The sequence below is a fragment of the Pseudochaenichthys georgianus genome, unplaced genomic scaffold (assembly GCF_902827115.2).
Source record: "Pseudochaenichthys georgianus unplaced genomic scaffold, fPseGeo1.2 scaffold_651_arrow_ctg1, whole genome shotgun sequence".
Lineage (NCBI taxonomy): Eukaryota > Metazoa > Chordata > Actinopteri > Perciformes > Channichthyidae > Pseudochaenichthys > Pseudochaenichthys georgianus.
The window spans coordinates 12,501-25,862 of NW_027263206.1; the positions used below are offsets into that span (position 1 = coordinate 12,501).

Consider the following 13,362-nt stretch of genomic DNA (forward strand, 5'->3'; position numbering starts at 1 on the left):
TTCAGTGAGGGGAACCTGCTGCTGCTGAACGAAGCTCTGAACAAACACGAGACGTTCTTCATCCGCTGCGGCATCTTCCTCATCCTCGAGAAGCTGAAGATCATCACCTACCGGAACCTGTTCAAGAAAGTGTGAGTACTTCTCTGTGGATACAAGTACCAACAGTATGTATATATTATATATATACATACACAGTGGGGCAAACACGTGTTTAGCCAGCCACCAGCTGTGCAGGTGCTCCCACTTCAGAAGACGAGGCCTGTGATGTTCCTCCTGGTTCTCTTCAACTAGAGACAGGGGGGGGGAAGAATCCAGGAAATCACTTTGAAGGATTTTTAATGAATTTATTTTTAATGATGGAAAATAAGTATTTGGTCGAAAACAAAAGTTCATCTCAATCCTTTGTTATTACCCTTTGTTGGCAACGACAGAGGTCAAAGGTGTTCTGCAGTCTCCACCAGGTGTTCACTGGTGCTGGCACGTTGGCCCGTTCCTCCAGCAGACCTCCTCTAGAGCAGGGATGCTTTGGGGCTGTCGCTGGGCAACACGGACTTTCAACTCCCTCCAAAGACTCTCTATGGGGTTGAGATCTGGAGACTGGCTAGGCCACTCCAGGACCTTGAAAATGCTTCCTACGAAGCCACTCCTTCGTTGCCCGGGCGGTGTGTTTGGGATCATTGTCATGCTGAAAGACCCAGCCACGTTTCATCTTCAATGCCCTTGCTGATGGAAGGAGGTTGTCACTCAAAATCTCACGACACATGGCCCCATTCATCCTTTCCTCTCCACGGATCAGTCGTCCTGGTCCCTCTGCAGAAAGCCCCACAGCCTGATGGTCCCAGCCCCATGTCTCACAGCAGGTGGTCTTTGGTCATCTAAATCAGGGGTGTCAAACTCAAGGCCCGGGGGCCACATCCGGCCCGCGACTTCATTTTATGTGGCCCCGCAAGAGCTTGCAAAGAATGTAATACGTTTATTATATGATTAAATGCCGCTTTACAGAATCAGGTTGCCCATAAACTACATGTCCCACAATGCATCTCGTTTTGTGACATGCGCACTGAAGAGACTTGCAATTATTTGCTTTCAGACGTAGTTAATTACTAAGTCATTATCCTATCCGATAATAATCCAGTTCAGAGGCAATAATGTAATATAACACATTATTTTATAAGCTCTGAGAGGAGAAGGTTCAGGTCTGTGAGAGCCAGACATCTTGTTTCTTTGGAGGAGACCAAATACTTACTTTACCAATTCATTCATTACAAATCCTACAAAGTGATTTCCTGGATTCTTCCCCCCCCCCCTGTCTCTCAGAGTGAAGTGTACCAGGAGGAACATTACAGGCCTCATCTTTCTAAGTGGGAGAACCTGCACAGCTGGTGGCTGAACTCTTTGTTGCCCACTGTATTATATTTTCTTAATATATATTATTTATGATATACTGATCAGGTACCTGCTGCTGAGGACCCACCAGCTGCCCCTGGCCTCCTTCCTGGTCTCTCTGCAGATGATGCAGCTGCAGGACGTTGATCTGGACGAAGTGCAGTGTATCCTCGCTAACCTCATTTACATGGTGACACACACACACACACACACACACACACACACACACACACACACACACACACACCCCTCTAACTCTTCGACAGCTTTTTTTCCATGTTTTTTTTACAATTTCTTTAAATAGTATTATTTTTCTTTATATACTGGAATTAAATGTAATGTATAATTAATTATAATATATAAAACAATAAATGAATCGGATTTGTTATGTATTTAATCAAATATCAGTTTCACAATAAAAGGATATATTCAGTCTGAGGTGTTAGCGCGGCGCTAACAGTTAGCCTGTTCTTCTTCTGTGGTTTCCCTCAGGGACACATCAAAGGTTACATCTCCCAGCAGCACCAGAAGCTCGTGGTCAGTAAACAGAACCCGTTTCCTGCTCTGTCCTCCATCTCATAGACTACGTTACCCACAATCCCCTCTGCTCTGTCCTCCATCTCATAGACTACGTTACCCACAATCCCCTCTGCTCAAACATTCTTTATTTTGTACCGGAAACCTTTTAATGTTGAATAAAAACTGAATCTGTTTGTAGAGCGCGTCCCGTCTCTCATTATTAACACTGGAGCTGGTGCATTGTGGGTATTGTAGTCTTTACTGGGCATTTATCATCTGTAGTGGAATATTTAAAATTAAAAAGTGACAATATTTCAAGAAAACGTCAACAATTCGGGGGAAAGTGTTAATATTCGAGGATAACGTGTCTCAGGGTTTCTCGGGGTACTGCAGGACCTGAGAGGTCATGTGACCCTGAGAGGTCACGTGACCCTCGCTGGCCTCCAGCCGGGTCCGGATCCAGCTCAGGTACCGGGACAGTTTGGTGAACACCAGCCCGTCCCCACATGATGATGTCATCAGCAGCCCGGTGAGGAACGCCGTCCCGCGCTCCACCGTAGCAACCGGCGCCCCCGGCAACAAGCCCGAACACCGCCAGGCGCCATTCTGGGTCCTGTGCCCGGTTTCTGATCCAATCAGAGTCCGGTCTGCTCCATGGGGGGTTCGGTTGTGGTCCTGGTTGTGGTTTTGATGGTGGTCTTGTTGGTGGTCCTGTTGGTGGTCCTGTTGGTGGTCCTGTTGGTGGTCCTGTTGGTGGTCTTGTTGGTGGTCTTGTTGGTGGTCCTGTTGGTGGTCCTGTTGGTGGTCTTGATGGTGGTCTTGATGGTGGTCTTGTTGGTGGTCCTGTTGGTGGTCCTGTTGGTGGTCCTGTTGGTGGTCCTGTTGGTGGTCTTGTTGGTGGTCTTGTTGGTGGTCTTGTTGGGGGTCCTGTTGGTGGTCCTGTTGGTGGTCTTGTTGGTGGTCTTGTTGGTGGTCTTGATGGTGGTCTTGTTGGTGGTCCTGTTGGTGGTCTTGTTGGTGGTCTTGTTGGGGGTCCTGTTGGTGGTCCTGTTGGTGGTCCTGGTTCTGGTGATGGCGTCCATTCTGCGTCCCTTCGCTGCCATTCTTGTTCCTAAAGGGTTCATCCGGGCTCTTAATGGTACTGTTTGGGTTTCTTAAATCCCCAGTCTGGTCTCTATGGACTCGATCAGAACCATTTCCCCTCATATCCGCACTAGTGTAATTCCAGAGTTCATTAAGGCTCCCCTGGGCTCGTTTGGGTCTCCTTTGCCCCCCCTCTTGTCCCTCGTTAAGCCCCCCCATGCAGAACATCTTGTTGCTAAGCAGATTTGAAATGTTCGTATTTAGTCGGCACTCGTCCAGCGTTTTGTAGACGAACGTATTTTCCCCGGTGGCCCCCGTCCTCCCAGAATGCATCAGGATGTTCTCGCTGAAGTCCCTGGTGGGGGGGAGGCAGAGGTGGGAGAGGGCGGGGCCAAAGGTCAGGGGGCGGGACAACTCCAGCAAGACGAGGTCATCGTCACGGCAATGCTCACGGAAACGCTCGTGGATGTAGAGCGACCGCACAGCGACGAGTGTCTTTCTATCGCCTGGAAGAAGAAAAGATTAGTGAGGCTTTTATTTTGAAAATCATCTTAAATTTCACAATAAAACGCTGCAATAATATACCGGCGGCCACGGTGAAGTCAGAGGGTCGGGGGGGCCATGACACGCCCGTCAGGAGACATCGAGCCGAGGTCAGCACGGAGCGACGGCCAATCACAGCGCAGCTACACAGCGCTTCCCCTCTGCTGTCCAATAGGGACGCCTGCAGGAGCAAAACAAACCTGTTAAATACAGCATGACTTCACCACCGCTAAGCTAAAGGGACGTGATTGGTCGCCTCACCTGCCAGGGACAGTCTCCTCGAGGGCACAGCGTGGCGTTGATCTCGTCAGGAAGTCGTCCGCAGGTAAACTCGGCTGAGGACACAAACGTGGCGTTATTTCTCTCTATAGTTCTTGTATATTTTCTCGTGTTTTTTATCATCGTACCTTCAGCCCGGCAGCTCCGCCCGTCCTCCTGCAGTCTGAAGCCCGTCAGGCAGGAGCAGACGAACGAACCGACGGCCGCCTCGCACATCTGATCGCACGCCAACGGGCCGCCGATCGGACACTCAGAGATCTCTGAGACATTTAAACGGGTAGATCCTTTAGTCCAAAATCATTGAAAAACGAATGTGTTGCTGGTGGAGTACCGACCAAATAACGGCGTAAATAACAAGTTTGAATCAAGTGTTAATCGATGCCATGATGTTAGCCAACTATTTATTACAAAAACGCTGAAAAAAGCACACTAAACTAGCTTTGTTCGAAGCCACGCCCCCTGTTTGGAGGCGGAGCTAACATTGCGTTGGGCGTGGTCTAATCGGATATATTAAAAACCATTTTTATAAGGGTTCATTTAAAATACAAATATATACAGAGGAAATACAGATAAATTAGGGGAAATAAAACGTAATGAATAAAATGTATAATCAAATTAATATAGTACAAAATAACAAATAAGATTTAATTTATAGTTATAACCTATATATAATAACCTTTGGAGGTGACCAGCGGGGCGGTGGGGGGGTTTCCATCGGGGCCCGGGGCCCCCAGCTCACAGACAGGGCCGTAGTGAGGGGGGGGGCAGGAGCACAGGAACCCCCCCACCCGGTCCGTGCAGTTTCCTCCGTGCAGGCAGGGGTCCGGCTCGCACTGATCCCCGTCTGGAACAGAAATACAGAAATATAAATAATGATGACGAAAACAAAGTATTAGTTTAGAGTTGAAATGAAAACGTACCGTAGTAAACGGTCCAGAAGGCGTTCTGAAGACAAACAAAGACATTAAAAACGGTTTCAAAGTAATTTAAAATATTGCCTTAATTATTATTATAACTATAGTTATCATATTTAATAATTAAAAATGTTTTACAAAAGAAAATAACTGTACTTAAATAAGAATTAACAAATATATTTAGATAAATAAAATATATAAATTGAAGTATTATTACAAAATATATTTAGACAAGAAAAATAAGAATTAATCTATAATAAAAAATATATAACAAATACTAATATATTCTTTAATAATGTTTTCCCTCACCGTACTGGGCGTGTCCTCGAAGTATTCCCGCGCCTCCTCGTAGTTGCACCATTCCTCGACGCACTCCCTCTCGAGGTTCCCCTGCAGAATCTCCTCCACCAGGAACTTGTTAGCGCGCCGCGAGCGCAGGAACACGTCCTGGGGAGCCCGAAACACTGACAATAAAATAATAAATACTATTATATAAAACAGGTTAGCACGCCGCGAGCGCAGGGGGCCCGAAACACTGACAATAAAATATAAAATATAAAATAAACCTGTTTAACTGCATGCGACGTCCTGGTTGCGAGCGCCGCAAAAAACTACTAAATAATATCAAATAACAATCTTTGTAGTTTATAGATATTATTTTTATGATTATTTTTATGAATATAAAACGTAATAGTTATTCAAACTAATTCTTCATTTCGACACTGAGTGTATTTTAAGTTAAAAACCAGTGTTTTTGGCACCAATAGACTACCGTATGAACTGGATAATTTGTTTGTCTGAAATATCATATTGACCTTTCAGTTTCCCGCCCGATTGACCTGTGAATCAAACGACAGCTGATATTAGCACTAAGTTCGCAGTGTACCGATGTCTTACCTTGTCCTTGGATGAGAACCTGAAGGAAGCAAGCGGTTAGCGCCAGAAGAGACGCTCGAGCCGACATGATGCCGACCGCCATGACTCCGAGTGTCTGAACGCTGTTTACACACTGACGTCACACACTGATTTCTGTCGGGAGTCTTGTGATTAAATCAAACCAGACTTCATTCACAAATTTACCAATTTAAAAAAGCTTCGTCTTAATTTACGGAGTTAAGTTTTACACATTTTAAATAGATTTTAAAACTCAATATTCCCAGAGGAGTGTGTTGCTCTAAAGAGTTAAACGGTATTTAAACGTCTCTTTGTAAACACTGCAGTGGACTCTGACCTGTTTTCTCTAAACAAGCAGCATCGGCCTCTGAACTCCAGGAGTCTGTTTATCCCCGGGTAAACAAGGGATTAATCATTTAAAATCATCCCCGTATAGACAGACGTGAAGGGGAGACATGATGCCCAACAAGACCCTTAGCCTATATAACCACATTACGTTACAAACCTTAAAATCTGTCATAACATATTCAAATATAACTGTTAAAATCTCCCAAAATCAAAGACGATGTGTTAAAATAATCTGCAATGAGATTCAATCACAAAAGACTGTTGTTGTTTTTATTTATTTATTTAGCTTCTCTTTAAGATGAAAAGGCACATTTTAGACAGAACACACGAACACACAGTTTCTTACACAAATGTAATACATTTTAATTGTTAGATTGATCAAAATTGCACTTTTCCTTTCACAATACTGATCAAAAAGCTTCTTTGTCAGATGCCGCCCTTTAAATGAAAATATATCGATTAAAATAACTATATATAAAATATAAAGGACCGAGACTCGAGCCCTGAGGAACCCCTAAAGTAATTATCAACATTATAACAGGGATTAGCTTGTTTAGCTAGCTATGCTATGGCGTGGTGTTTACAGAAGCAGCCTCCGGGCCGGGCCGCGGTGCCTCTTCCTCCGCCTGCCGCTCTTCTCTTTGGGCATCAGCTGCTCCATGCCACTGTTGATCCAGCGGATGTACTTGGACACCTGAGTGTAAACGCCGTATTTCCCTTTCCGCGCGCAGCCCTCGCCCCAGCTCACGATGCCGGTGATGAAGTACGTGTTTCCGTAGCGCGTGACGTGCGGTCCGCCGCTGTCGCCTTGGCACGAGTCCTTGGCTAGCGTGTCGTAGCCGGCGCAGAACATGTTGGTGGTGATGCGCAGCTGCGTGGACTCCTTGCAGGTGAGCCGGTCCACGTAAGGCATGGAGAGACGCTGCAGGATGGTGGATGGCTGCCGGCCCTCGCCCGTGCGCCCGAAACCACTCACCATGCCATCCGGCTCCCGCATCAACACCTGTAGAACCAGGGGGGGGAAGAGTTAGCACTGGAAGCTAACATATTCATACCACGGGGTAAAGAGTTAGCACTGGAAGCTAACATATTCATACCACGGGGTAAAGAGTTAGCACTGGAAGCTAACATATTCATACCACGGGGTAAAGAGTTAGCTCTGGAAGCTAACATATTCATACCACGGGGTAAAGAGTTAGCACTGGAAGCTAACATATTCATACCACGGGGTAAAGAGTTAGCACTGGAAGCTAACATTCATACCACGGGGTAAAGAGTTAGCACTGGAAGCTAATGTAATCATACCAGGGGGGTAAAGAGTTAGCACTGGAAGCTAATGTATTCATACCAGGGGGTAAAGAGTTAGCACTGGAAGCTAATGTATTCATACCAGGGGGTAAAGAGTTAGCACTGGAAGCTAATGTAATCATACCACGGGTAAAGAGTTAGCACTGGAAGCTAATGTAATCATACCAGGGGGTAAAGAGTTAGCACTGGAAGCTAACATATTCATACCAGGGGGTAAAGAGTTAGCACTGGAAGCTAATGTAATCATACCAGGGGGTAAAGAGTTAGCACTGGAAGCTAATGTATTCATACCAGGGGGTAAAGAGTTAGCACTGGAAGCTAATGTATTCATACCAGGGGGTAAAGAGTTAGCACTGGAAGCTAATGTAATCATACCACGGGGTAAAGAGTTAGCACTGGAAGCTAATGTAATCATACCAGGGGGTAAAGAGTTAGCACTGGAAGCTAACATATTCATACCAGGGGGTAAAGAGTTAGCACTGGAAGCTAACATATTCATACCAGGGGGTAAAGAGTTAGCACTGGAAGCTAATGTAATCATACCAGGGGGTAAAGAGTTAGCACTGGAAGCTAATGTAATCATACCACGGGGTAAAGAGTTAGCACTGGAAGCTAATGTAATCATACCAGGGGGGTAAAGAGTTAGCACTGGAAGCTAATGTATTCATACCACGGGGTAAAGAGTTAGCACTGGAAGCTAATGTATTCATACCAGGGGGTAAAGAGTTAGCACTGGAAGCTAATGTATTCATACCAGGGGGTAAAGAGTTAGCACTGGAAGCTAATGTATTCATACCAGGGGGTAAAGAGTTAGCACTGGAAGCTAATGTATTCATACCACGGGGTAAAGAGTTAGCTCTGGAAGCTAATGTATTCATACCACGGGGTAAAGAGTTAGCTCTGGAAGCTAATGTATTCATACCACGGGGTAAAGAGTTAGCACTGGAAGCTAATGTAATCATACCAGGGAGTAAAGAGTTAGCACTGGAAGCTAATGTAATCATACCAGCGGAGTAAGAGTTAGCACTGGAAGCTAATGTAATCATACCAGCGGGTAAAGAGTTAGCACTGGAAGCTAATGTATTCATACCACGGGGTAAAGAGTTAGCACTGGAAGCTAATGTATTCATACCAGCGGGTAAAGAGTTAGCACTGGAAGCTAATGTATTCATACCAGGGAGTAAAGAGTTAGCACTGGAAGCTAATGTAATCATACCAGCGGGTAAAGAGTTAGCACTGGAAGCTAATGTAATCATACCAGGGGGGTAAAGAGTTAGCACTGGAAGCTAATGTAATCATACCAGGGGGTAAAGAGTTAGCACTGGAAGCTAATGTATTCATACCAGGGGGGTAAAGAGTTAGCACTGGAAGCTAATGTATTCATACCACGGGGTAAAGAGTTAGCACTGGAAGCTAATGTATTCATACCAGGGGGTAAAGAGTTAGCACTGGAAGCTAATGTAATCATACCAGCGGGTAAAGAGTTAGCACTGGAAGCTAATGTATTCATATACCACGGGGTAAAGAGTTAGCTCTGGAAGCTAATGTAATCATACCAGGGGGGTAAAGAGTTAGCACTGGAAGCTAATGTATTCATACCACGGGGTAAAGAGTTAGCACTGGAAGCTAATGTATTCATACCAGGGGGTAAAGAGTTAGCACTGGAAGCTAATGTATTCATAACAGGGAGTAAAGAGTTAGCACTGGAAGCTAATGTAATCATACCAGCGGGTAAAGAGTTAGCACTGGAAGCTAATGTAATCATACCAGGGGGGTAAAGAGTTAGCACTGGAAGCTAATGTATTCATACCACGGGGTAAAGAGTTAGCACTGGAAGCTAATGTATTCATACCAGGGGGTAAAGAGTTAGCACTGGAAGCTAATGTAATCATACCAGGGGGTAAAGAGTTAGCACTGGAAGCTAATGTATTCATACCACGGGGTAAAGAGTTAGCTCTGGAAGCTAATGTATTCATACCAGGGGGTAAAGAGTTAGCACTGGAAGCTAATGTATTCATACCAGGGGGTAAAGAGTTAGCACTGGAAGCTCATGTAATCATACCAGGGGGTAAAGAGTTAGCACTGGAAGCTAATGTATTCATACCAGGGAGTAAAGAGTTAGCACTGGAAGCTCATGTATTCATACCAGGGAGGTAAAGAGTTAGCACTGGAAGCTAATGTATTCATACCAGGGGGTAAAGAGTTAGCACTGGAAGCTAATGTATTCATACCAGGGGGTAAAGAGTTAGCACTGGAAGCTAATGTATTCATACCAGGGGGTAAAGAGTTAGCACTGGAAGCTAATGTATTCATACCACGGGGTAAAGAGTTAGCACTGGAAGCTAATGTATTCATACCACGGGGTAAAGAGTTAGCACTGGAAGCTAATGTATTCATACCACGGGGGTAAAGAGTTAGCACTGGAAGCTAATGTAATCATACCACGGGGTAAAGAGTTAGCACTGGAAGCTAATGTATTCATACCAGGGTGTAGTTTTACAAAAAGAATCATGCAAAAGGTCCTCTTTAAATCTTCTGTTTCACTAGAGTTAGAACAAATATATGAGCTAAGTTTGGAAGGACATGTTACATTAAATAGAAGTGATAGAGGACCGATAACCGTTCCCTGAGGAACCCCAAAACTAATAATTGTCATTGTCAGAGGGTTAGCCATGTATCTTGGATGGTCTTTGTTTGCTAATGTGTTAGCATCAACTACTTTAGAGGCTAATAACATCAACAAGTCAAATAAATGCTAGTGTCTTTAAAAGGCACAACCCATGGTGCGTTAAGGTTGTCCGAATACTTTTGTGCGGTTTCCACGAATGTCAAACTTTATTTGTGAAACACGTTTGAAGGTTCACCTTTTCAGCGAACTCCTGCTCAGGGATGCAGGCCGGCAGGATGAAGCGGGAGAACTTGATGGGCGTTGCTAGCTTCATTAGCGCGATGTCGTTGTTGTAGGTGTCCGGCTTGTATCTGTGGTGCGTGATGATCGTCTCCACCTCGTGCCTCGCCTCGTTACCGTGATCCACCAACACGTCAAACTCCCCTGTAACGTATTTCTGTTAAAGCGTGCAACATAAATCTGCCTCGTGTTTTATATTCGGGTCCGTCAGACCTACCGAGTCTCACGTAGATGTAGCGCGAGGCATTCATGCAGTGGGCGGCCGTCAGGATGATGTACTCGTTAAGGATCGTTCCTCCACAGAAACCGCGGTCTTCCTCGTTCAGGAGGAGAGCCTGCAGGACCAGGTGCAAACTGGTGAGACTGAACAGAAATATACTTCCAGACGTCTTTAATGGACTTCCAAGTATATACCATTACGGACAAAAAGAAAACATTTGACTTATAATTTGACTATTATTCGTACGTAGAGAACAAAATGAGTACCTCTTCTTTGCTTGAAATCCTAATTAATTGATAATCAAAAACAGCTACTAATATCTTCATCATCTGCTTAACATTTTCATTTCCACGTGTTTACCTGCCACGGACACTCCCCCGGAGGACAGTCCTCTCCGTTCACGATGCGCGTCATACTCGCCATCTGAGAGTAAAGCGTCTCCTCGAACACGGCGTCCTCCAACAGGAAGTCGCTGTTCTCCGGCAGGAAGTCGCTGTTCTCCGGCAGGAAGTCGCCAGCGCTGATGTTTTTCATTAAGTCGCCATCGCTGATGTTTCTCATTAAGTCGCTGATGTTCTCCATCACCATGGACTCGTTGCGGTCGTACCGGAAAACTGTCCGGACTTTTTCCGTCACGACGGCGCCGCATTTAAAGACGTCTGCAAGAGATCGGAGTTTTGGGTTATTGCAGGAAATAATCTCTAAAAACAAACGTTTCTCATACTTACATGTTTAGTAGTAAAAAGCTAATAAAGGAACTACATGACTTCACGTCACCACCGCTAAGCTAAAGGTGGCTAATGTTGGGCTATAAAGGAACTACAGCACGGTCACATGACTTCACGTCACCACCGCTAAGCTAAAGGAGGCTAATGTTGGGCTATAAAGGAACTACAGCACGGTCACATGACTTCACGTCACCACCGCTAAGCTAAAGGAGGCTAATGTTGGGCTATAAAGGAACTACAGCACGGTCACATGACTTCACGTCACCACCGCTAAGCTAAAGGTGGCTAATGTTGGGCTATAAAGGAACTACAGCACGGTCACATGACTTCACGTCACCACCGCTAAGCTAAAGGAGGCTAATGTTGGGCTATAAAGGAACTACAGCACGGTCACATGACTTCACGTCACCACCGCTAAGCTAAAGGAGGCTAATGTTGGGCTATAAAGGAACTACAGCACGGTCACATGACTTCACGTCACCACCGCTAAGCTAAAGGTGGCTAATGTTGGGCTATAAAGGAACTACAGCACGGTCACATGACTTCACGTCACCACCGCTAAGCTAAAGGAGGCTAATGTTGGGCTATAAAGGAACTACAGCACGGTCACATGACTTCACGTCACCACCGCTAAGCTAAAGGTGGCTAATGTTGGGCTATAAAGGAACTACAGCACGGTCACATGACTTCACGTCACCACCGCTAAGCTAAAGGAGGCTAATGTTGGGCTATAAAGGAACTACAGCACGGTCACATGACTTCACGTCACCACCGCTAAGCTAAAGGTGGCTAATGTTGGGCTATAAAGGAACTACAGCACGGTCACATGACTTCACGTCACCACCGCTAAGCTAAAGGAGGCTAATGTTGGGCTAGTAAAGGAACTACAGCACGGTCACATGACTTCACGTCACCACCGCTAAGCTAAAGGAGGCTAATGTTGGGCTGTAAAGGAACTACAGCACGGTCACATGACTTCACGTCACCACCGCTAAGCTAAAGGAGGCTAATGTTGGGCTATAAAGGAACTACAGCACGGTCACATGACTTCACGTCACCACCGCTAAGCTAAAGGAGGCTAATGTTGGGCTATAAAGGAACTACAGCACGGTCACATGACTTCACGACACCACCGCTAAGCTAAAGGAGGCTAATGTTGGGCTATAAAGGAACTACAGCACGGTCACATGACTTCACGTCACCACCGCTAAGCTAAAGGAGGCTAATGTTGGGCTATAAAGGAACTACAGCACGGTCACATGACTTCACGTCACCACCGCTAAGCTAAAGGAGGCTAATGTTGAGCTATAAAGGAACTACAGCACGGTCACATGACTTCACGTCACCACCGCTAAGCTAAAGGAGGCTAATGTTGGGCTATAAAGGAACTACAGCACGGTCACATGACTTCACATCACCACCGCTAAGCTAAAGGAGGCTAATGTTGGGCTATAAAGGAACTACAGCACGGTCACATGACTTCACGTCACCACCGCTAAGCTAAAGGTGGCTAATGTTGGGCTATAAAGGAACTACAGCACGGTCACATGACTTCACATCACCACCGCTAAGCTAAAGGTGGCTAATGTTGGGCTATAAAGGAACTACAGCACGGTCACATGACTTCACGTCACCACCGCTAAGCTAAAGGAGGCTAATGTTGGGCTGTAAAGGAACTACAGCACGGTCACATGACTTCACTTCACCACCGCTAAGCTAAAGGAGGCTAATGTTGGGCTGTAAAGGAACTACAGCACGGTCACATGACTTCACCTCACCACCGCTAAGCTAAAGGAGGCTAATGTTGGGCTGTAAAGGAACTACAGCGCGGTCACATGACTTCACTTCACCACCGCTAAGCTAAAGGAGGCTAATGTTGGGCTATAAAGGAACTACAGCACGGTCACATGACTTCACGTCACCACCGCTAAGCTAAAGGAGGCTAATGTTGGGCTATACAGGAACTACAGCACGGTCACATGACTTCACGTCACCACCGCTAAGCTAAAGGAGGCTAATGTTGGGCTGTAAAGGAACTACAGCACGGTCACATGACTTCACTTCACCACCGCTAAGCTAAAGGAGGCTAATGTTGGGCTATAAAGGAACTACAGCACGGTCACATGACTTCACGTCACCACCGCTAACTTTCTGTCGAGTTGAAGATATCCTCCAAGTAAACACCAAAGGTACAGCATCGCTAACACGTAGAGAGTCTGTTTCACCGTTGGA

At 45.7% G+C, this 13,362-nt stretch overlaps 3 protein-coding genes across 3 annotated transcripts in view; 1 reads left to right on the plus strand and 2 right to left on the minus strand.

Annotated features, from left to right (window-relative positions):
• Positions 1–2,103, plus strand: part of pcid2 (PCI domain containing 2) — a 5,644-nt gene extending 3,541 nt beyond the window's left edge. The window contains exons 13-15 of the mRNA XM_034079562.1: positions 6–131; positions 1,453–1,576; positions 1,879–2,103. Coding sequence (XP_033935453.1) covers positions 6–131; positions 1,453–1,576; positions 1,879–1,968 — 340 coding nt within the window. The 3' untranslated portion in view covers positions 1,969–2,103. The remainder of the gene's footprint in view (positions 1–5; positions 132–1,452; positions 1,577–1,878) is intronic.
• Positions 2,104–2,208: 105 nt separating this feature from the next.
• On the minus strand, positions 2,209–5,901 carry LOC117443653 (coagulation factor X). Its single transcript, XM_034079561.2, has 8 exons — positions 5,622–5,901; positions 5,034–5,188; positions 4,731–4,755; positions 4,487–4,654; positions 3,939–4,070; positions 3,793–3,866; positions 3,574–3,712; positions 2,209–3,494 (listed from the first exon to the last, which is right to left on the minus strand). Exons 1-8 carry the CDS (start codon positions 5,701–5,703, stop codon positions 2,275–2,277), a joined length of 1,995 nt encoding a protein of 664 aa, XP_033935452.1. The 5' UTR covers positions 5,704–5,901; the 3' UTR covers positions 2,209–2,274.
• A 326-nt stretch (positions 5,902–6,227) lies between these two features.
• The window catches only part of f10 (coagulation factor X), a 12,971-nt gene continuing 5,836 nt past the window's right edge, over positions 6,228–13,362 (minus strand). The window contains 4 exon segments of the mRNA XM_034079551.2: positions 6,228–6,969; positions 10,139–10,326; positions 10,400–10,517; positions 10,763–11,064. Of these exon segments, the coding sequence (XP_033935442.1) occupies positions 6,547–6,969; positions 10,139–10,326; positions 10,400–10,517; positions 10,763–11,064 (1,031 nt within the window). The 3' untranslated portion in view covers positions 6,228–6,546.

Excerpts from the sequence above, each read along its gene's own strand:
- LOC117443653 (XM_034079561.2), bottom strand. The coding sequence starts at position 5,703 with ATGGCGGTCGGCATCATGTCGGCTCGAGCGTCTCTTCTGGCGCTAACC. Across the intron at positions 4,071-4,486 it reads CCCGCTGGTCACCTCCAAAG|AGATCTCTGAGTGTCCGATC; the intron begins GTTATTATATAT and ends TAAATGTCTCAG. Across the intron at positions 3,495-3,573 it reads TGACTTCACCGTGGCCGCCG|GCGATAGAAAGACACTCGTC; the intron begins GTATATTATTGC and ends TTCTTCTTCCAG.